The 24,365-nt window shown below is 47.1% G+C and overlaps 1 protein-coding gene across 1 annotated transcript in view; it reads left to right on the top strand.

The window, feature by feature from the left end:
• Nucleotides 1-2,831: 2,831 nt before the first annotated feature.
• PTPRJ (protein tyrosine phosphatase receptor type J) overlaps nucleotides 2,832-24,365 on the top strand; it is a 221,537-nt gene continuing 200,003 nt past the window's right edge. Inside the window, exon 1 of the mRNA XM_073016259.1 lies at nucleotides 2,832-3,078. Within this exon, the coding sequence (XP_072872360.1) occupies nucleotides 3,034-3,078 (45 nt within the window). The 5' untranslated portion in view covers nucleotides 2,832-3,033. The remainder of the gene's footprint in view (nucleotides 3,079-24,365) is intronic.

Genomic DNA, 24,365 nt, shown 5'->3' with positions numbered 1-24,365 from the left:
TGTGACTGCCTCCTGTGAGCCATCACGTCATTCATTCACTCACTCACTCATTCCCTTGTGTCAGAAGCTCTGCTAGGCTTTGGGAAGGCACTGGTGAGTTACCCCCAGCTGAATCTTGGAGGAATTAAAAGGGCAGCACATTAGCCCAGCATAGGGCAGCTAGTAAGGATTGGAACTGACTTTGGACCTGTGAAGCCACCTGGGGTCTTGATGTCATCGTAGTGCCCTCGTGGAGGAAAAACATTTTCAGAAGAATAAAGGACTCTGAATCATATTAATATTTGGATTTTTAAAATCAGAAAGATCAAGTGGGAGATAAGAGACATTTACAGTTACAGACTGGAACCAGGAAATGCAGCTGAATCTAAATTATCTTTTAAATTTGAATTTAAATGCCTTTAGGTGGGGGTTGCAAGCTTCCTTGGTTCTCACCACTATCTGTTGATTCACATACAGTATTTATTGGCCATCTGCCTCAAAAAAAAAATGGTGAATAAGCTGACATTCATTTCCATTCATTCCACATAGATGTACACACACACACACACATGCACACACATATAGTTGGTTGGTTGTTTTGTTTTGCTGGGGTTCAAGTGATTCTCCCACCTCGGACTCCTGAATAGCAGGAACTACAAGCATTTGCAACCGTACTTGGCTAATTTATTTATTTATTTATTTATTTATTTATTTTTTGAGACAGCATCTCACTCTGTTGCCCAGGCTGGAGTGCAGTGGCGCAATCTCGGCTCACTGCAACCTCTGCCTCCTGGGTTCAAGCAATTCTCTTGCCTCAACCTTCCGAGTAGCTGGGACTATAGGCACATGCCACCATGCCTGGCTAATTTTTTGATTTTTTGGTAGAGACAGGGTTTCACCATGTTGGCCAGGCTGAGGTTTTTTTTTGGGAGATGAGTCTTGCTTTGTTGCCCGCCCAGGCTGGAGTGCAGTGGCACAATTTTAGCTCACTGCAACCTCCACCTCCTGAATTCAAGCAATTCTCCTGCCTCAGCCTCCTGAATAGCTGGGACTACAGGTGTGTGCCATCACGCCAGACTAATTTTTGTCTTTTTAGTAGAGATGGGGTTTCACCATGTTGGCCAGGCTGGTCTCGAACTCCTGACCTTAGGTGATCCGCCCTCCTTGGCCTCCCAAAGTGTTGGGATTACAGGCGTGAGCCACTGCTCCCGGTCTTTTTTTTTACTAGAGACAGGTTTTCACTATCTTGCCCAGGCAGGTCTCAAACTCCTGAGTTCAAGTGGTTCTCCTGCCTTAGTCTTCTCAAGTGGTAGGATTGAAGATGTAAGCCACTGGACCCAGTCTTTTTTTTTTTTTTTTTGAGACTGGGTCTCTCGCTCTGGGGCCTAGGCTGGAGTATAGTCATTATGATCAAGGCTTACCGCAGCCTCGACCTCCTGAGCTCAAGCAATCCTCATGCCTCAGCCTCCCAAGTAGCTGGGACTGTAGGCAGGCACCCCTACGCCAGGCTAATTTTTGTAGTTTTTATTTTGTAGAGACAGGGCCTCACTATATTGCCCAGGTGGGTCTTCAACTCCTGGGCTGAAGCGATTTTCCCTCCTCAGCCCCAAAGTGCTGGAATAACAGGCCAACCGGCCTGGCCCCCCATATGTATATTGAGAACTGCTATGCGCCGGCACTTTTCTAGGTCTTGGGGGGACCTACAGCAGGGAACAAAACAGACAACAGTGGAACTTGAATTCCACTGTGGGTGGGGGGAGATCAATAGAGAAGATACATGCTAGATGGTGATAAGTACTAAGGAGGAAAAGTGGGAAAGGGGGTAAGGAATATTAGAGGAGGAGCAGTTAGAAGGGTTGGCCATTGTAGGTTTCACTGGGAAGATTAGTAATTAGTAAATACCCGAATCAGGTGAGAGAGCTGGCCATGTGGCTGTCTGAGGCAAAAGCGTTCTAGGCATAGAAAACAACAAATGTGGCGGCTAGGCGCGGTGGCTCACACCTGCAGCCCAGCACTTTGGGAGGTCAAGGCGGGTGGATCACCTGAGGTCAGGAGTTTGAGACCAGCCTGGCCAACATGGCAAAAACCCGTCTCTACCAAAAATACAAAAATTAGCCGGGCGTGGTGGTGCGTGCCTGTAATCCCAGCTACTTGGGAGGCTGAGGCAGAATTGCTTGAACCTGGGAGGCAGAGGTTGCAGTGAGCCAAGATGGCACCACTGCACTCCAGCCTAGGTGACAGAGTGAGATTGTGTTTAAAAAAGAGAGAGAGAGAGAGAGGAAGGAAAAGAAAACAACAAATACAAAGGCCTTGAAGTGAGACCAGGTGTGTTAGAGGAACCCCATGGACATGCCGCATACCATTCTAAGCTTTCTCACTCCTAGGAGGGAGGTACTGTTATTGTTCCCATTTACAGATGGACAAATTGTGACCAGAGATGATAAGAAACTTGCTCCAGGTTACATAAGAGGCAGAGGCAGCTGCTGAGGAAGGCAGAGTTTGTGTTCTTAAATAGTAAGTTATTAAATCATTAAATAAATGATTTCATTAGCCTGGGTAGCCCCAGGTACCAAAGATTTGTACCTCCAGCTCCCAGTGAATTTTCCAAGCCCTTAAGGAAAGCCCTGGGTGTGGTTGTAGGGGAGGGAGTGACTCAGGCCTTGGCTGGCTTCCTGCTGAGTCACTGCTCCTGGGCCCAGGAGGGAGGCTCAATCCTCATCTCTTTGCAGCGGCAGGTTCCTGCCTTTTTGGGGGAGATTCCTGGCGCCAGGCCTTAACCGCACACCATTGGTGGATGAATCTGTCTGACTTTCCTAACAGCTTCGTTGTGAAATTGTGGGTGGGCTCCATTTTCTAATGTGAACCTTCGGCCAGCAAGAGGGAACTTTCTGCCCAGCCTAGCACTCCATTCTCCAAGCTGTCCTGGATGGACAGGTTCGGCCTCTGGACAGGTTCCGGCTTCCATCTCAGGTCAAACAGCTGTGTGCTTGCCACACCCACGACAAAGTTGAGCAAGACGCCACGGGAGCCACCTGCATTACCCTGGGCCTGGTGATGCTCACTCCAGACACATCCACAGATATGGCAAGGAAGAAATGGGTAAGGACTGTGATGTGGATGCCAAGTGCCTTGGCACCAAGTTGGTTAATACTTCAAACCGAGAGTCAGCAGGGCATGGTGGTGTGTGCCTGTAGTCCCAGCTACTTGGGAGGCTAAGGCAGGAGGATGGCTGGAGCTCCGGAGGTAGATGCTGCGGTGAGCTTTGATTGCACCACTGCACTCCCACCTGGGTGACAGAGAGAGACGATCTCTGAAAACAACAAACAGGCTGGGAGCTGTGGCTCACGCCTGTAATCCTAGCACTTTGGGAGGCCAAGGCGGGTGGATCACCTGAGGTCAGGAGTTCAAGACCAGCCTGGCCAACATAGTAAAACCCTGTCTCTAATGAAAATGCAAAAAAATTAGCCAGGCGTGGTGGCGGGCACCTGTAATCCCAGCTACTCGGGAGGCTGAGGCAGGAGAATCACTTAAACCTGGGAGGCGGAGTTTGCAGTGAGCTGAGATCACACCGTTGCACTCCAGCCTGGGCAACAAGAGTGAAACTCCATCTCAGGAAACAAACAAACAAGCGGACAAACAACTAGTGGTTCATGAATAATAATAATAGTTAACATGTAGTGAGCATTTAAAGTGTGCCAGGCAGTATTCTAAGCATGTAACATGTTTTATTTCATTTTTGTAACCCTCACAATACCTTGTAAGGGAGGAACTTCCTATTTTATAGATAAGAGAACGGAGGCACAGAGACATCACAGTTAGGAAAGGGCAGAGAAGACAGCAGGGACAAAATCCTGGAGTCAGGAAAGTCTGGGCTGGATTTAGGGAGCTGCAAGGAGCTGCTGTAAGTGGGTGGAGGAGGAGTTACAGTGAGAGATGAGGCTGGAGAGGACAATAAGGCCAGATTCAGAATTTGGACTGGAGTTCATGGCTGGTAGGGTGCCACTGAGGACTTTTGAACATGTCTTTCCTTGGTGCCTCTGAGTTGCATCTTTTTTTTTTTTTTTTTGAGACAGAGTGTTGCTCTTGTCGCCCCGGCTGGAATGCAATGGTGTGATCTTGGTTCACTGCAACCTCCACCTCCCGGGTTCAAGCGATTCTCCTACCTCAGCCTCCCGCGTAGATGAGATTACAGGTGCTCACCACCACATCTGGCTAATTTTTGGTATTTTGAGTAGAGAACAGGATTTCACCATGTTGGTCAGGCTGGTCTCCAACTCCTGACCTCAGGTAATCTGCCCACCTCGGCCTCCCAAAGTGCTGGGATTACAGGTGTGAGCCACCATGCCTGGCCAGAGCTGCATCTTTGTTCATTTGGTTTAGGGCCACCTTGGAGAACAGAGTGGGGATTGAACAAAAACAGCAGAAAAAACTTAGGCTCTTTGTGTAATGAGGAGCCTGTCACTTGCTCACCCAGAATTTTCTGTATTTGTTGTGCTCCTGCTCTGGAATAACCTCTAGATAAGAAATGTATGTTCCTGTTAATGTTCCAGCAGGTGTTGTCCACAGCTGGACCATCCTCTCCTTTCGAGTCATGCCCACGTCCCCTGATTCAACTCACTTTTCCTGGCTTTCACTCCTTGTTCCCCAACTCTAACGTGCACATTAGTTGTTTCTGGCTAGCTAGCATTTCCACTTTTGCAAAACTTCTCCTCATCCTTGTTACAAGATCTGGTGGCCGGGTGCGGTGGCTCACTCCTGTAATCCTAGCACTTTGGGAGGCCAAGGGGGATGGATCACTTGAGCTCAGGAGTTTGAGACCAGCCTGGCCAGCATGGTGAAACCCCATCTCTACTAAAAATACAAAAATTAGCCGGGCATGATGGTGCATACCTGTAATCCCAGCTACTCGGGAGGCTGAGGCAGGAGAATCGCTTGAACCTGAGATGATTCAACCTGCGAATGTTGCAGTGAGTCAATGTCATGCCAGTGCACTCCTGCCTGGGTGACAAAGCGAGACTCAGTCTCAAAAAAGCAAAAACAAGATCTGGTGAGGTTGCCTCACAATATTTTCTTGTGGTAGACACCTTTAGTGATCTACCCAATGCAGTCTCCCTCCTTCCTGGCTAAAGAAATACCAGTTTTGCTGGGCACTATGGCTCATGCCTGTAATCCTAGCACTCTGGGAGGCCGAGGCAGGAGGGTTGCTTCATCTCAGGAGTTTGAGACCAGCTGGGCAACGTAGTGATATCCCATCTCTACAAAAAATACAAAAATTAACTGGGTGTGGTGGTGCACGCCGGTAGTCCCAGCTCCTCGGTAGGCTGAGGTAGGAGGATTGCTTGAGCCTGGGAAGTTGAGGCTGCAGTGAGCTGAGATCGTGCCACTGCACTCCAGCCTGGGCAACAGAGCAAGACCCATCTCAGAAAAAAAAAAAAAGAAAAGAAAAAGAGGCTGGACGTGGTGGCTCACACCTGTAATCCCAGCACTGTGGGAGGCGGCGAGGCAGGTGGATTGCCTGAGGTTAGGAGTTTGAGACCAGCCTGGCCAACATAGTGAAACCCTGGCTCTACTAAAAATACAAAAAATTAGCTGGGTGTGGTGGTGGGTACGTGTAACCTCAGTTACTCGGGAGGCTGAGGCAGGAGAATCACTTGAACCCAGGAGGTGGAGGTTGCAGTGAGCCGAGATTGCACCATTGCACTTCACCCTGGGCAACAAGAGCGAAACTCTATCTCAAAAAAAACAAAACAAACAAAAAACAACAACAACAAAAAAAACAGCCAGGCACAGTGGCTCACACCTGTAATCCCAGCACTTTAGGAGGCCAAGGCGGGCAGATCACAAGGTCAGGAGTTCGAGACCAGCCTGGCCAATATGGTGAAACCCCATCTCTAATAAAAATACAAGAAAAGTAGCCAGGTATGGTGGCATGCCCCTGTAGTCCCAGCTACTTGGGAGGCTGAGGCAGGAGAATTGCTTGAACCCAGGAGGTGGAGGTTGCAGTGAGCCGAGATGGCGCCACTGCACTCCAGCCTGGGTGACAGAGCAAGAGTCCAACTCAAAAAAAAAAAAGAAAAAGAAAAAGAAAAAGAAACACCAGTTTCAGTTTCATTGAGGGTGACCACATGGCCAGCCCCAGGTGGTAGATTCTTACATATCTAAGCCAATAAGGACACTCTGTTTCCCACTTTCCCAGCCCCGCTTGCAGCTTTACCAATAAGACCTAAGGGAAGGCTTCTGAGAACACTTTTGATTTTTTGACAAAAGGAAACGTTTCCTACTTCCTCCCTTGGGACCACCCCTCCTCTCTGCCCCAAACTTAAACACAGTCATAAGGGCTAGAACTCCTGCAACTGGAAGGGTAAGATCTGAGGGCTGTCAGCAGCTGTCATTTACTGAAAGCCTCTTGCTGAGGGGCTGCTATGGGCAAACACAGAGAGAAAAACAACAGGCCAGAGAGGGAGAAAAGTTGAGGCCTATTTGAATGTCTAGATCCATTCGTATCTAAAACCAGCATCATCCCTGAAATTCCAAGTGATGTGAGCAATACAATGCCTTTCTTTTTCCCTCAGGATTATTTAAGATGGATTTCCATTATTTGCAACCAAAAGAGTCTGACCTATACTCCCTGGGCTCAGGTTTCTTGTCTTTTTTTTTTTTTTTTGAAATGGAGTTTCACGCTGTCACCCGGGATGAAGTGCAATGCCATGATCTTGGCTCACTACAACCTCCGCCTCCCAGGTTCAAGTGAGTCTCCTGCCTCAACCTCCTCAGTTGCTGGGATTACAGATATGCACCACCATGCCTGGCTAATTTTTGTATATTTAGTAGAGTTGGGGTTTCACCATGTTGGCCAGGCTGGTCTTGAACTCCTGACTTCAAGTGATCTGCCCACCTCGGTCTCCCAAAGTGTTGGGATTACAGATGGGAGCCACCGCGCCCGGCCAGGTTTCCTGACTTTACAGTGAATGTCTAGTAGGGCTCCAGCCTTCCTCTGCCTGTGACATCTGGTGACTTTGACCGACTGTTACAATGTGTGAGGGCTGCGGGTGCACGTCCATCCCCCTGTCTATTCTCATCCTTAGCAATTCTGCCCGCGAAGATAACTCCACTCTATCCTCTTGGTCAAAAAGTGTCTCAAGGGAATGAGGAATGAAGAAACCTAGGATGTCACCACATACCAAGGCCACTTCAACTCCACAATGTCCTCAGAATGCCATTGCAACACTCTTGTTTGAGAAACACTGAGGTTAAGACATGGGAGTCAAAGAAAAGCAAGCAGACTGGGTGCGGTGGCTCACGCATGTAATCCCAGCACTTTGGGAGGCCGAGGCAGGTGGATCACCTGAGGTCAGGAGTTCAAGACCAGCCTGACCAACATGGAGAAACCCTGTCTCTACTCAAAATACAAAATTAGCTGGGCATTGTGGCGGGTGCCTGTAATCCCAGCTACTCGGGAGGTTGAGGCAGGAGAAGCCCTTGAACCAGGGAGGTAGAGGTGGCAGTGAGCTGAGATCGGGTCACTGCACTCCAGCCTGGGCAAAAAGAGTGAAACTCCATCTCAAACAACAACAACAACAACAACAACAACAACAGCAACAACAACAACAAAAACAAAGAAAAGCAAGCAGAGTAGGCAGGGGCGGAACAGTGTAGGGTTCATCTGATCTGTGAAGTACATTAGAGATTTCTCACTTGTTTCTTCATTTGTGTAACACATTTTTGTTGAGCACCTACTTTTTTTTTGAGATGGACTTTTGCTCTTGTTGCCCAGGCGGCACAATCTTGGTTCACTGCAACCTCTGCCTCCCGGGTTCAAGCGACTCTTCTGCCTCAGCCTCTGGAGTAGCCGGGATTACAGGCATGTGCCACCACTCCTGGCTAATTTTGTATTTTGAATAGAGATGGGGTTTCTCCATGTTGGTCAGGCTGGTCTTGAACTCCTGATGTCAGGTGATCTGCCCACCTCGGCCTCCCAAAATGCTAGGATTACAGATGAGAGCCACCACACCCAGTCTTGAGCACCTGCTTTGTGCTTGACTCTAAAATGTCCCAGCCTTCTCAACATAGGTTGGGAAATGTGAAATACCTTATATGAAGGGTAGAAAAGAAAGAAACTGGTGAGTTTCTCTCTTCCTTTGGGCTTCTCAAAGAGAAAATGGCCTCAAAAATAAAACAATTGAAAACTAGATTTGCAATGAGAGAGGCTTACTGTTGATTAAGACTCGGGATGTTAAAATGAGGTGTCACATTGGGATTTAGCATCTCCTTTCTAAATGGAAATCTTTAGGAATGAAGACCTAAACCATTGGCTCATTTTTTAATTAATTAATTGATTATTTTTCCATAGAGATGGCAGGGTGGTGGGGGGCGGGGGTGGCGATCTCACCAAGTTGCCCAGACTGGTCTTGAACTCTTGGGCTCAAGAGATCCTCTCATCTCGGCCTCCCAAAGTGCTGGGATTGCAGGCATGAGCCCCTGCACCCAGCTCCATTGACTCATTTTTAATGGAAAGCTTCATGGGTAATATATAAAGAAAGGACTTCCGGGTGAACAGACTTAGGTTCAAATCCTGATTCCCTTCTTGAAATGTGTGATTTTAGACAAATTCCTAAACCTCTCTGGCTCTGTTTCCTTTGGGTTGTGATGAGCATTGTGTGAAGATAATAAGACTACTTAACGTTTATCTTCTGGTTATGAGCTAAGTTCTATATGTGTATCAACTCATTAATCCTCATGTAATCACAACAAATGGGGAAACCGCGGCATAGAAAGATAAAATACCTTGCTGAGCAGTTGCAGAGCCTGACTTTGAACGTCAATCTCTGAAGTCTTCGCTTGTAGCCAGATCATTTACTGACACCCTGATTGATAAAGAGGGGGATGCCTCACTCATGTGACACTGTTCATCTGTGTCTACTGAGAGATGATGGTGAAGTGGTAAAATGCACGGATTTTGGAGCTGGACTGCCATGGTTCCAATTCTAGGCTTATCTTCCGTAATGTGTAACCTGAGTTATTTTGAGCAAGTTATGCAACTTCTCTACTCCTGTCTGGACTTTCTTTTGTGTAAAGTGGAGCTGATAATAATCTTCTTAGGGTTTTGGGGAGGATTGAGTGAGTCAACATGGTAAATTTAGAATCGTATTTGGTCCATAGTAAGTGCTCAATAAATGCTGCCTACTGTTAACTTTCCAGTCTCGTCACTTCCTTAGGGAGGCTTCTCCTCCTAATCTTAATTACGTTTTCCTTCCCTGTTATTCACTCTCCTAGCACTTAGGACAATTTGCAATCATATATAAGAGTAAACATCGGGCTGGGCACCATGGCTCATGCCTGTAATCCCAGCACTTTGGGAGGCCGAGGTGGGTGGATCATGAGGTCAGGAGTTCAAGACCAGCCTGACCAATATGGTGAAACCCCATCTCTACTAAAAATACAAAAATTACCCAGGTGTGGTGGCGCATGCCTGTAATTCCAGCTACTCAGGAGGCTGAGGCAGGAGAATCACTTGAACCTGGGAGGCGGAGGTTGCAGTGAGCGGAGATCATGCCACTGCCCTCCAGTTTGGGTGACAGAGCAAGACTCTGTCTCTTAAAAAAAAAAAAAAAAAGTAACCATCTGATGGGGTTATTATGATGGATAAATAATAAGATATGAGTAAAGCATGAATTTTGTGTATATTTGGCTCTCAACATATGGGAATTTTTTTTGTTATTATTATTTACACTGGATTCCTTCCTGGGTTAAAATCACTGACATGTCTACATTATTGACAATTTCACCAAATCTAAGTCACCATTAATTGTAACCCACACCCTTACTGATGAGTTTCTAAGAAATAGAAAAACCATGACACAAAGCTTTCCTATCACTTAAAATTTTCATTTTATGCATATTAAAAGAACTCTTTTAAGTCTTATTTAGACATAGATTTTTATCGTATATCAAACTGCTTGTTTCCTTACCCTTATTAGCATACAATAATTTTTCATTTCAGTGCCGAATCAGTGTGGAATGTTTTTGAAGACATTGTAAGTAGTGATTAAACTCAATACCTATAGTGCTAACAGTGCACATAGCTTAAGGGAAAGGATTGCAAGAGGAAGAGCTGTGACCAGCCCTGTGCACGTGTAGGCAATGACTATGACCTGGCTGTCGGCAATTCATCAGCAATTTGAGATGCCTTCGATTGCACATCAATTTACACATTGGTGTAAAAATGTGAAAAAAAGCAGTGTTGCAAATTGATGAAATATAATATTAAAATGTGAATATCCCCCCTAACAGTTGTATGGTTCCCTATATGGTTTTCCCAAAGCCACCTATTTATGAGACAGAGTCTTGCTCTGTCATCCAGGCTGTAGTGCGTTGGTGTGATCTCTATTCACTGCATCCTCCGCCTCCTGGGTTCAAAGGATTCTCCTACCTCAGCTTCCCGAGTAGCTGGGACCACAGACGTGTGCTACCATGCCTGGCTAAGTTTTGTATTTTTAGTAGAGACGGGGTTTCACCATGTTGGCCAGGCTGGTTTCAAACTCCTGACCTCAAGTGATCTGCCTGCCTGGGCCTCCCAAAGTGTGCTGGGATTACAGCTGTAAGCCACCGCACCCAACAGGTTTTCCTTTTTAGTAATGACTTCATCTGTCACATTGAGCTTCGTGTTGGTTAAAGCAATTCTAACTGCTGTAACAGCTAAAACCTCATCGGTTAATGCTATAAAGGTTTGTTTCTTGCTCACATAGAGTCCAAATCAGATGTCTCTTATTGACAAGAGCTGTACTCCACATTGTCATTCAGGGATCCAGACACATAGAGATTCTGTCAGTTTCACCAGGTCATTTGAAGGGTTGCCCTGGGCCCATAAGCATAAAAGGTTTTATGGGCTAAGCCTGGAAATAGCTTGCAAAGCACACTTTTGCTCACATTTCACTGCTAGAGCTTGAGCACTGGGCAACATCTATCTGCAAGGGAGTCTGGCAAATGTAGTCTAGCTGGGTCCCCAGGAAGAAAAGGAAATGGATGTAGTAATCAGGTAGCAATATCTGCTCTAAGCTTTACAGAGAATTAAAGGACCGTGATGGGCATTCTGTATAAATTAATTCATTTTGCCCTCACAATAACACTTCAAATGGGCATTGTCCTCACTTTACAGATAAAGAAACTGAAACTCAAAGAGGTGAAAGACTTGCCCAAGGTCATATAGCTTTACAGTCATGGAGCTAGAGTTAAAGTCTTATCTGCCTCTGTTCTTCTCATTACACCCATTTGCCTCTTTGAATTATACAAGAAAGGTGGAGGGAGAGAGAAACTACATATCTATAGTCCTTTTCCTACGAGGCTGATCCGCATATAGGGTTTCCTTTGGTTTTCTCCAAAGTCACGGATTTTACCCGTAATCAGTCATCTCTTACCAGTGGATAGGGGAGGACCACGCTGCAGCATTTGCTACCCACAAATAGCCTCGGTTTTATCTGGGTGCGTCTGGCTAGGATGCGTCCTTTTTCTGGGTACATGACATTTGGGAACAGTCATTTGAACAATAGAGTTATATCTATAGATATACATGTAGATATAGATGTAGATGAGATATAGATAAAAGAGATACTTAGAAGTAAAAACAACCAAATACAGGATTGGATCCTAGTTTGAAAAAAAAAGCAGTAAAAAATATTTTGGGGGTAGGCGCAGTGACTTACGACTGTTATCCCACCACTTTGGGAGGCTGAGGCGGGCAGATCACTTGAGCTAAGGAATTTGAGACCATCAGGGCAACACAGTGAAACCCTGTCTCCACAAAAAATACAAAAATTAGATGAGTGTGGTGGCATGTACCTGTAGTTCCAGCTACTTGGGAGGCCGAGGTGAGAGGATGCCTTGAACCTGGGAGGCAGAGGTTGCAGTGAGTGGAGAATGTGCCACTGCACTTCAGCCTGGGCAACAGAGCCAGACCCTGTCTCGATAAATAAATAAATAAATAAATAAAATTATATATATAAACATAAAAGGTTTAATTATATGTAATATATAAAAGGTTAATTATATATAATTGTATATTTACATATATGTTATGTATATGTAATATATACCATATAATACATATATAATATATATAATATGTATATATATTACATATTACATATGTATATAGGTAGTGTCACCCAAGCTGGAGGACAGTGGTGTGATCTCAGCTCACTGCAATCTCTGCCTTCTGGGTTCAAGTGATTCTTGAGCCTCTGCCTCCCAAATAGCTGGGATTACAGGCCTGTACCACCACACCTGGCTAACTTTTGTATTTTTAGTAGAGACGGGTTTTGCCATGTTGGCCATGGCTGATCTTGAACTCCTGGCCTCAAGTCATCTGCCTGCCTTAGCTTCCCAAAGTGCTGGGATTACAGATGTAAGCCACTGCACCTGGCCAATTTTTTTTATAGAGATGGCAGGAGGCAGGGGGCGTCTCACTATGTTGCCCAGGCTAGACTCGAACTCCTAGCTCCAAGTGGTCTGCCCGCCTCAGCCTCCCAAAGTGCTTAGGATTACAGACATAAACCACAATGCCTGGATGGATGTTTATGATATTATTCTTCCTTATGACATTTGCTTTTTGAAGACAGTGAGGATATTTGGATGAAGCTTAAAAATAGATAGCACTTAGGCCGGGCGCAGTGGCTCAATCCTGTAATCCCAGCACTTTGGGAGGCCGAGACGGGCAGATCACGAGGTCAGGAGATCGAGACCATCCTGGCTAACACAGTGAAACCCCGTCTCTACTAAAAAATACAAAAAACTAGCCGGGCGAGGTGGCGGGCGCCTGTAGTCCCAGCTACTCGGGAGGCTGAGGCAGGAGAATGGCGTAAACCCGGGAGGCGGAGCTTGCAGTGAGCTGAGATCCGGCCACTGGACTCCAGCCTGGGGGACAGAGCGAGACTCCGTCTCAAAAAAAAAAAAAAAATAGATAGCACTTATCACTATCTGATGTTTTTCTTGTTATATAGGTTTATTTATTGATTGATACATTTTCTCTGCCTGCCCCCTAATCTGACTGTAACTTCCTGAAAACAGGGACCTTGCTAGTTTTGTTTTTTTTGAGATAGGTTTTTCCTCTGTCACCCAGGCTGAAGTGCAGTGGTGCCATCATAGCTCACTGCAACCTCAGCCTCCAGGATTCAATCCTCCTGCCTCAGCCTCCTGAGTAACCGCACTTCAGTGGGACTACAGGCAAGTGCCACAACACTTGGTTAATTTTTTTTTTTTTTTTTTTTTTTTTTTTAAAGACAGAGTTTTGCTCTATCATCCAGGCTGGAGTGCAATGACACGATCTTGGCTCACTGCAACCTCCGCCTCCCAGGTTCAAGTGATTCTCCTGCCTCAGTCCCCTGAGTAGCTGGGATTACAGGCACACACCACCACACCCTGCTATTTTTTTTGCATTTTTAGTAGAGGCAGGGTTTCACCATGCTGGTCAGGCTGGTCTCGAACTTCTGACCTCATGATCCACCTGCCTTGGCCTCCCAGAGTGCTGGGATTACAGGCATGAGCCACTGCACCTGGCTGCTAATTTTTTTTTTAATTTTTAGTAGAGATGAGGTCTTGCCAAGTTGCCCAAGCTCATCTTGAACCCCTGAGGTCAAACTATCCCCCAAAATGGTGGGATCACAGGCATGAGCCATTGTACCCAGCCGACCTTGCTTGTTTTGGTTAACTCTATCCTTAGCACCTATCACAGTGGATAGTATGAAGTCGAGTGTTTTATTTTTATTTTTTCTGCTAAATTAAATTCTCACTGATGTAGTTGGCTCTCATCCATCATAGCTGGCCTTTTTGTTCTCCCTGGTTCTGGCTGCATCTCTGTTTCTTCAGCTTCTGTTGTCCACAGCCCTAGCCTGCCTTGTCTTAATCTATCTCTGATCACAGGTCCAGTTAGGCAGGAAGTAAAAGGCTGCTGGTGGTCCAGGTGCCCCCATAGTCTCAGCAGTAGCCTGTAGCTGTCTCCTGCCCTCCTGGTGACTTGTTGCTATCACACTGTTGACTCCTTGGGATGTGCTGAACCACTTGGCGCCATACACAACTGGCGCTCAGAAATCATTCCTTGATTGATCACCTGTCCCCATCCTGCTCCTGGTCCCACTTCTCTCTCTCTCTCTTTTAATTTGAGACAGAATCTTAAGGGAAAATATTAAAAAAAAAAAAAAAAAAGAGAGAGAGAGTCTTGCTCTGTCACCCAGGCTGGATGGAGTGCAGTGGCATAATTATGGTTTGCTGCAGCACCAAACTCTTGGGCTCAAGTGATCCTCCCCCCTCAGCCTCCCAAGTCGCTGGGACTACAGGCATGCACCACAATGCTCGGCTAGTTTTTGTATTTTGTATTTTTAAATTTTTTTAGAGATGAGGTATTGCCATGTCGTCTAGGCTGATCTTGAACTTTTGGGTTCAAGCAATCCTCTCACCTCTGCCTCCCAGAGTGCTAGGATTGCAGCTGTGAACCACCGCACCTGGCCCACTTCTCTCTTTCTTGATGAGAAAAGTTTTCGTATGTTAATTTCTTTTCTCTTATTATTATTTTTTTAGACGGAGTCTCACTCTGTCGCCCAGGTTGGAGTGCAATGGCACAATCTCGACTCACTGCAACCTCCGCCCCCCGGATTCAAGCGATTCTCCAGCCTCAGCCTCCCAAGTAGCTGGGATTACAGGCACCCACCACAACGCCCAGCTAATTTTTGTATTTTTAGTAGAGACGGGGCTTCACCATGTTGGCCAGGGTGGTCTTGAACTCCTGACCTCAGGTGATCCACCCACCTCGGACTCCCAAAGTGCTGGGATTACAGGCATCAGCCACTGGGCCTGGCCTCTGTTATTATTTTTAATTATACTAATAATATATAGTAAGTATCGAAAAATTAGAAAATGGAAATAAACTACATGAAAAAGTATTAAAATTACCTAAAATTTCATCGCCTATTATTTTGGTACATCATTAACTTATCTCTGTGCATATATTAAAATGTTTTCTTCTCTGTGTAAAATGGTATTATTTTTGTCCTGCATTTTGTGCCCAAGAAAATATTGAGAATTTTTTTTTCTTTTGAGACAGGGTCTCACTCTGTCACTCAGGCTGGAGTGCAGTGGTGCAATCGTAGGTCACTGCAGCCTCAAACTCCTGGTCTCAAGTGATCCTCCCAGCTTAGCCTCGAGTAGTTAGAACTACATGTGCGTGCCAGCATGCCCTACTCATTTTAAAAACTCTTTTGTAGAGACGAGGTCTTGTTATGTTGTCCAGGCTGGTCTTGAACTCTGGCCTCAAGTGATCCTCCTGCCTTGGCCTGTCAAACTGCTGGGATTACAGGCATAAGCCACTGCATCCTGCCTCCGCCTATTTTTTTCTTTTGTTTGAGACAGAATCTGACTCTGTTGCTCAGGCTGAAGTGCAGTGGTGTGATTATGGCTCACTGCAGTCTTGACCTCCCTGGGCTCAGGCAATTCTCCCACCTCAGCCTCCCAAGTAGCTGGGAGTACAGATGCGTGCCACCACACGTGACTAATTTTCTTTTTTTTTTTTTTTTTTGGTCTCACTATGTTGCCCAGGCTGGTCTCGAACTCCTGGGTTAAATGGTCCTTCTGCCTTGGCCTCCCATAGTGGTGGGATTACAGGCATAAGCTACCGTGCCCAACTAATCTTTTTTTTTTTTTTTTTTTTTTTTTGAGACAGAATCTGGCTCTGTTACCCAGGCTGGAGTGTAGTGGTACCATCTTAGCTGCTTTAATCTCCACCTCCCAGGCTCAAGCGATCCTCCCACCTCAGCCTCCAGAGCAGCTGGGACTACAGGCGTGCATCACCACACCTGGCTAATTTTTTTTTTTTTTTTTTTTTTTGTAGCAGAGAGAGGGTTTTGCCATGTTGCTCAGGCTGGTCTTGAACTGCTGGGCTTGAGCAATCCACCCTCCTTGGCCTCCCAAAGTGCCGGAATTATAGGTGTGAGCCACTGTGCCTGAAAACACTGGCTTTTTTCTTTTTTTTTTTTTTGAGACGGAATCTTGCTCTGTCACCCAGACTGGCATGTAGTGGCACCATCTCGGCTCACTACAACCTCCACCTCCCGGGTTCAAGTGCTTCTCCTGCCTCAGCCTCCCGAGTAGCTGGGATTTCAGGCATGTGCTACCATGCCCAGCTAATTGTATTTGTATTTTTAGTAGAGACGGGGTTTCTCCATGTTGGTCAGTCTGGTCTCTAACTCCCGACCTCAGGTGATCCACCCGCCTCGGCCTCCCAAAGTGCTGGGATTACAGGTGTGAGCCACCACGCCCAGCCACACTGGCTTTTAATACATACTGCCAAACTGCCTCAAGAGAGACTGGATTGGTTTCTATTCCCACCTGCAATGTGTGAGCCTCCTGTGCCCCCTCCCGCCACTGTCCTTAAGAGCCAGGTCCAGGCAGCGACTGGAGGGAGGTGTCCAGCAGTGTGTCCACATCTATTTCCTGCTCACTCTCTCTCCCTCTCCTTCTGGGTTCTCTCACTGGCTACACACCTTGTCTTTCAGTGTCAGCCCTGGCTTTTCAGCCTGGCAACCTTTGGTGCTGCCCATCTCCGGCTCCTTGACTCCGGCTTCCCGCCTGCTCTGAGCAGGCCTTTGGTTTTGAGGTTCCCTGCAGATCTTCCTGCCATTTACCATGGCACCATGCAGTGCTTCCCACAGGATCAACCACTGACTCAATGGCCCCCAAGTGGAGGCCTTAGACAACCAGAGGGCAAGAAGCAGGCTGGAGTCTGGGGCTTCATGACTGAAGGCAGGTTTTTATCTTTCCTCTACTTTCCTGTCCAATTTCATCAATACTCTCACGAATCAATCAGGGGATCTTCCTTCATCTGGGTAGGAGGCCTAGCCACAGCTGAAATTGAATCTTAGCCCTTGGCCCAAGTCCTTCTAGGGCTGCAGGGATATCCCTTGGCTTCTAAGGATTAGTGTGGTGTGAGCAGGCATGCATTTGGATGGTGGGAACAGGGGTATCAGTGATCCTATGGAAAGAGCATTCTGTTCTGAGAGTCTGGACACCGGGTTGGAACCCTGATTCTGCATGTCCTCCGTGACCATAGTAGATAACTTTTGGGGCATTTGCTCAACTCAATGCTACCCCCAACTGTGCATCTGCTTTCCAGTGGAGGTGCTCTTTGGTAGCCTTTTCTTTGTGTGTGTTTGAGACAGAGTCTTGCTCTGTCGCCCAGGCAGGAGTGCAGTGGCGTGATCTTGGCTCACTGCAACCTCTGCCTCCTGGATTCACGCCATTCTCCTGCCTCAGCTTCCTGAGTAGCTGGGAATTACAGGTGCACGCCACCATGCCTGGCTAATTTTTGTATTTTTAGTAGAGACGGGATTTCACCATGTTGGTCAGGTTGGTCTCGAACTCCTGACCACGTGATCCACCTGCCTTGGCCTCTCAAAGTCCTGGGATTACAGGCGTGAGCCACTGCACCTGGCCTTGGTAGCCTTTTAACATTTTTATTTCATTTTTTTCCTGCAGCTCCTGCTTAAAGGAAGTAGGCACCCACCTTCAACCTTTTTTTTTTTTTTTTTAAGAGACAGGGTCTTACTATGTTGCCTGGTCTGGTATCATTCCTGGCCTCAAGCAGTCCTCCCCCCTCAGCCTCCTGAGTAGCAGGCACTGCAGGTGTGCATCACTACACCAGGTGGTAGCCATTTTTACACCATATGACCTTGTTCCTTTAGCCACATTGATGGGACCAGGGGTGGACATGGGATCCAAGCTGGGCCAATCAGATTCCCTTTGGGAACTGGGATTTGTTTTATTTTGTTTTGTTTTGTTTCGTTTTTTGAGACAGAGTCTTGCTCTGTTGCCCAGGCTGGAGTGCAGTGGCATGATCTCAGCTCACTGCAACCTCTACCTCCCAGGTTTAAGTGCTTCAGCCTCATAAGTAGCTGGGATTACAGGCGCCCGCCACCACACCCTGCTAATTTTTTGTATTTTTGGTAGGGACTGAGTTTCACCATGTTGGCCAGGCGGGTCTCGAACTCCTGACCTCAGGTGATCCACCCGCCTCGGCCTCCCAAAGTGCTGGGACTACAGGTGTGAGCCACCATGCCTGGCTTGGGAATTGGGATTCAAAATGGACTAGGAGTCACTATAACAACATGAAATAGAGGTCAGGGAAACTGATGAGAAGGTCACGGAGATGCAGAGAAGGGTGGCCTGCTAGAGAGAACCAAGAAGCAGATGTGCAGAGAGAAAGAGAAACAGCTGGTCTGGGCTCTTGGTGGTTTTCCAGTTCTTGGTGCCAGGCCTTGGGGAATCCTTGCTGTGGCCCTGCCCTCGGTAGGGGAGGTCTATGAGGCACTCTAGTGTCCTCATAATAAAGCCCTTCTTTGCTTAAGCTACTTCTGTAACCTGCACACAAGCAATATAAACGTTGTTTAAAGTGGTGAACAGGGCTAAACATTAATTTTTTTTTTTTTTTTTTGAGACAGAGTCTCATTCTGTCTCCCAGGCTGGAGTGCAATGGCATGATCTTGGCTCACTGCAGCCTCTGCCTCCTGGGTTCAAGCAATTCTTGTGCCTCAGCCTCCTGAGTAGCTGGGATTACAGGCATGTGCCACCATGCCCGGATAATTTTTGTATTTTTTGGTAGAGGCAGAGTTTTACCATGTTGGCCAGGCTGGTCTCAAACTCCTGACCTCAAATGATCTGCCCACCTTGGCCTCCCAAAGTGCTGGGATTACAGGCGTGAGCCACCGCGCCCGGCACTACACACTTTTAAACAATCAGATCTCCTGAGAAATTATTCACTATCGTGAGGACAGCCCTCAAAGATGGTGCTAAACCATTCATGAGACATCCACCCTCATGATCCAACCAGCTCCTACCAGGCTCACCTCCAACACTGGGGATTACATTTCAGCATGAGATTTGGCAGGGACAAAGATCCAAACGATATCAGATGGGAATAGTAACAGTGCCCATTTCTCAGGATTGGTGAGATGCCAAATGTATTAATGTTTGTAGGGCTGCAAACCGATGCTCATCCTGATTCATCAGAACCTGTGCCCGACTGGCTAAAATAGTTTGAGTATTACTCCCGATCATATGTGAAAGAACTTCGTAAACTTTAACGTGGTATAAAATTGTGTGTGTTTGTGTGTGTGCATGCATGTCTATACCTACATAGACAGCAGCCCCTGCTTACCCATAGGGGACACGTTCAGAGACCCCCAATGGATATATGAAGCAGTGGCTAGTACCAAACACCATACACACTACGTTTTTTGTTTTTGTTTTTGTTTTTGGTTTTGAGACAGGGTCTTGCTCTGTCACCCAGGTTGGAGTGCAGTGACTTCATCACTGCTCGGCCCATTGCAGTCTCAACCTCCTGGGCTCAGGTGATCCTCCCACCTCAGCCTCCCGAGTAGTTGGCACTACAGATGTGCACCACCACACCCAGCTAATTTTTTGTAGAGACAGGGTTTTGCCATGTTGCCCAGGCTGGTTTCAAACTCCTGGGCTCAAGCAATCCTCCCACCTTAGCCTCCCAAGGTGATGGGATTATAGGCATGAGCCACTGCACCCAGCCTACACTATGTTTTTTCAATACATCCATACTTATGATAAAGTTTTAGTTATAAATTAGGCACAGTAAGAGATTAACAGTATTAATAATAGTGCAATTATAACAATAAACTGTAATAAAAGTTACTTGAGTGTGGTCTCTCTCTCAAAATAATCTTTTTTTTCCTTTGAGACAGAGTCTTGCTTTTGTCACCCAGGCTGGAGTGCAATGGTGTGACCTCAGCTCACTGCAACCTCTGCCTCCCTGGTTCCAGCAATTCTCCTGCCACAGCCTCCCGAGTAGCTGGGATTACAGGTGCATACCATCACACCTGTTTCATTTTTGTAGTTTTAGTAGAGATGGGGTTTTGCCATGTTGGCCAGGCTGGTCTTGAACTCCTGACCTCAAGTGATGTGCCTGCCTCGGCCTCCCAAAGTGCTGGGATTACAGGCATAAGCCACTGTGCCCGGCCCTCAAAATATCTTATTGTACTGTACTCACCCTCCTTGTGATGAAGGGAGATGATGAGCTGCCTGTGTGATGAGATGAAGCAAGGAAAATGAGGCAGCCATTGTGTGGCAGCATTCGGCTGCTCTTGACCCTCTGAGAGCCAGAAGGAGGATCATTTGCATTGGGTGATCCTGGAGCACTGGGCCATGACAATGTCCATGGTTGGATGTCAGGAACACACGATGTGAATGACTAACATCAGGTGGCATATACAGAGTGGATATGCTCAACTCAGGCAGGACAGAGCAGGATGGCAAGAGATTTCTTCACGCTGCTCAAAACAGTGCACAATTTAAAGCTCAGGAATAGTTTATTCCTAAGTTATTCCTAAATTTATTCCTACATCATTCCTATTTGAGGGTGACTGAGGGTAACTGAAACCACGGAAAGTGAAACCATGGATGAGGCGGGACTACTATATTCCACATCTCATCCCTGTCCTCATTCTGACTTTTCCTATAAATTTTCCCATGGCCTTAGTCAAGCTGTTATCCTTCTCTGGGCCCTTTTTTTTTTTTTTTTGAGATGGAGTCTCTCGCTCTGTCCCCCAGGCTGGAGTGCAGTGGTGCGATCTCGGCTCACTGCAACCTCCGCCTCCCAGGTTCAAGTCATTCTCCTGCCTCAGCCTACTGAGTCACTGGGATTAGAGGCACTCGCCACCCCGCCCGGCTAATTTTTATATTTTTAGTAGAGACGGGGTTTCGCCATGTTGGTCAGGCTATTCTTGAACTCTGACCTCATGATCCGCCTGCCTTGGCCTCCCAGAGTGCTGGAATTACAGGCGTGAGCCACTGTGCCCAGGCTCTCTGGGCCTTTGCTAATTATCAGGAAATCAGGGGTTAAATGCATGACTTCTAAACTCTCTTCCAGCTGACAGCCAAAAGTTGGGTTGGTTGGCTAACACTTGGATATGGCCCAGGTGTGCAGGAAGCATATCTACCTCTGCTTGGTGCTAAAGGCCCTAAGGCCGGGAAGCAGGGAGCCAGGGATCCTCCCAGATAACAAACTCCACGGTGACTGGGGGAGTAAGGCAGGATCCCTTCACTGCTCTGCTTTGCTTAGGTTTATAATTCTGCAATGTGGATGTTTTACTCCAGGCATAATGATCCTCCAGGTTGGGCTGGGCGTAGTGGCTCATGCCTGTAATCCCAGAACTTTGCGAGGCCAAGGTGGGAGGATTGCTTGAGCTCAGGAGTTTGAGACCAGCCTGGGCAGCATGGTGAGACCTCTGTCTCTGCTAAAAATACAAAAATTAGCCAGGCATGGTGGCACACACCTGTATGCCCAGCTACTTGGGAGGCTGAGGTTAGAGAATTGCTTGAACCAGGAGGTGGAAGTTGCAGTGAGCCGAAATAGTGCCACTGCACTCCAGAGCGAGACTGTGTCTCAAACCCCACCGCACCGCAAACAACAGCAACAACAAAAAATTAAAATGATCCTCCAGGTCAGGTGCAGTGGCTCACGCCTGTAATCCCAGCACTTTGGGAGGCCAAGGCAGGTGGATCACCTGAGGTCAGGAGTTCAAGACCAGCCTGGCCAACATGATGAAACCCCATCTCTGCTAAAAATACAAAAAAATTAGCCAGACATGGTGGCAAATGCCTGTAATCCCAGCTACTCAGGAGGCTAAGGCAGGAGAATTGCCTCATCCTGGGAGGCGGAAGTTACAGTGAATGGAGATCGCGCCACTGCACTCCAGCCTGGGCAACAAGAGCAAAACTCTGTCTGAGAAAAAGAAAGAAAGAAAGGAAGAAAGAAAGATCCTCCAGGCTGTCATTGTGTCAGTGGGGACAAGAGTAAGGCAAGTTTAACTTTGCCAGGAAATCCAGGACACCTGGGACGCCTGCTGTAGCCTCATCTACACCAGGATCATGATTGGACAATGACCAGGTTAGAACCAGGTCCAGGATGAGCTAAGCCTAGCCTGATTTCCCAGGGTCCAGAAGCCCAAGGCAAAAATGCTTCACATTCTCTACATCTTTGGTGACTGCAAACTTCAAGACTTGGCTAAATCAAGCATTCAAGCATATTGACATTTCTTTGTTTCTTCTTTTTCTTTTTTTCTTTTTGAGACAAGGTCTGGCTCTGTCACCCAGGCTGGAGTGCAGTGGTGTGATCTCTGCTCACTGCAACTTCTACCTCCTGATTTCAAGCCATCCTCCCATCTCAGTCTCCTAGGTAGCTGGAACTACAGGTACATGCCACCATGCCCGGCTAATTTTTGTATTTTTTGTAGACATAGGCGTTTTGCCTTGTTGCCCAGGCTAGTCTTGAACTCCTGAGCTCAAGCGATCCACCCACCCATCTCAGCCTCCCAAAGCGCTGGGACTACAGGCATGAGCCACAGAGCCTGGCCAACATTTCTTAGCAGCCCAGAAATTAATGGAGGTCAATTCAGAAGGCTGGAGGCCCAGAATGAGGAAGATCTCATTTTCTTCTCTGCCAGTCACACAGAGGAGAATGAGCCACGTCAAAGAAGATGACAGGACAGAAGCCTCATGGCTAAAGTGCTGCTGATTTCTAGACCAGCTGTGTTACCATTTGCAAGTTGCTTAACCTCTCTGAGCCTCAATTTGTTCATCTGTGGCATGAGCAGGTTGGACTGGATTTCTCCAAGGTTCTTTGTCATGTGTTACGTGTCACAATTCCCTGAACCTCGGAGCAATAAACTTCAAGCGTGGCAGCAGCAGCTTTTAGTAGAGTGGATGCAAGGCTAAGAAAAAATGCCTGATGAAATTGTTGGCAGGGTGTGGTGGCTTACACCTGTAATCCCAGCACTTTGGGAGATCGCCTGAGACCAGGAGTTCGAGACCAGCCTTGCCAACATGGTGAAACCTCGTTTCTACTAAAAATATAAAAAGTAACTGGGTGTGGTGGAGGGTACCTGTAGTCCCAGCTACTTGGGAGGCTGAGGCAGGAGAATCACTTGAACCCAGGAAGTGGAGGTTGCAGTGAGCCGGGATCGTGTCAGCGTGAGACTCCATCTCAAAAAATAAAACATAAAAAAGAGGTCGGGGCCGGGCGCGGTGGCTCAAGCCTGTAATCCCAGCACTTTGGGAGGCCGAGGTGGGTGGATCACGAGGTCAGGAGATCGAGACCATCCTGGCTAACACGGTGAAACCCCATCTCTACTAAAAATACAAAAAAATTAGCCGGGCGTGGTGGCAGGGGCCTGTAGTCCCAGCTACTTGGGAGGCTGAGGCAGGAGAATGGCGTGAACCCAGGAGGCGGAGCTTGCAGTGAGCCGAGATAGTGCCACTGCACTCCAGCCTTGGCGACAGAGCAAGACTCCGCCTCAAAAAAAAAAAAAAAAAAAAAAAAAGAGGTCGGGCATAGTGACTCACGCCTGTAATCCTAGCACTTCGGGAGGCCGAGGCAGGTGAATCACGATGTCAGGAGATCAAGACCATCCCGGCTAACACGGTGAAACCCCATCTCTACTAAAAATACAAAAAATTAGCTGGTCGTGGTGGCAGGTGCCTGCAGTCCCAGCTGCTGGGGAGGCTGAGGCAGGAGAATGGCGTGAATCCGGGAGGCGGAGGTTGCAGTGAGCTGAGATTGCGCCACTGCACTCCAGCCTGGGTGACAGAGCGAGACTCCATCTCAAAAAAAAAAAAAAATTAATAAAAAAAGAAAATGTCAGTGACAGAGGAAAATGAAGGCAGTTGATGAATAAGAATCAAAGGAGATGAAGAATTTGTATGTTCTTGTCTGGAAATGGTTCATTTATGATGTGCATTCAGTGAAGTCAGGGGTATCTAACATGCTGCCCTTTCCAGCAAGCTAGAAGTTAAAGGACCGTGTAGGAGACTGCCCAGGGCAGAGGAATTCCGCAGAGCGCCCTCCTTAGGCTAGGGATGTCTGTTCTGAAAAGCAGATCATGTAGTATTTAACACAAGCTTGGGCTTGGCCTGCTGTGTGTCACTGAGCAAGTTACTTAAACTGCACATGCTTTAGTTTCCGTAGCCATAAAATGGAGATCATGCTAGTGCCTGTGGTACAGAGTGGTGGTAAGGGGTAAATGAGATAAAGTGTATTCTGATAGCCTACCCAGACCTGGGTATGTAGTTAGCTGCCAGTAATGGTTTTTGCCCTCTCCTTATCTTGGGTTATAGTTTCCAAGCAAGTAAAGGGAAACTCTCTATGCTATTCTGCTTAGATGTGGTAGTCTAGGCCTTTTAACATTCTTTTTGCATCACAGAAAAATAAAAATCCAGATGGGGCTTGGTGGCTCATGCCCGTAATCCCAGCACTTTTGGTGACCAAGACCTGAGCCCAGGAATTTGAGACTAGCCTGGGCAACAAAGCGAGACCCAGTCTC

The sequence above is a fragment of the Chlorocebus sabaeus genome, chromosome 1, assembly GCF_047675955.1.
Source record: "Chlorocebus sabaeus isolate Y175 chromosome 1, mChlSab1.0.hap1, whole genome shotgun sequence".
Taxonomy (NCBI): domain Eukaryota; kingdom Metazoa; phylum Chordata; class Mammalia; order Primates; family Cercopithecidae; genus Chlorocebus; species Chlorocebus sabaeus.
Note: the sequence above shows the minus strand (reverse complement) of the source record. Positions and strands in the feature narration are given on the sequence as shown.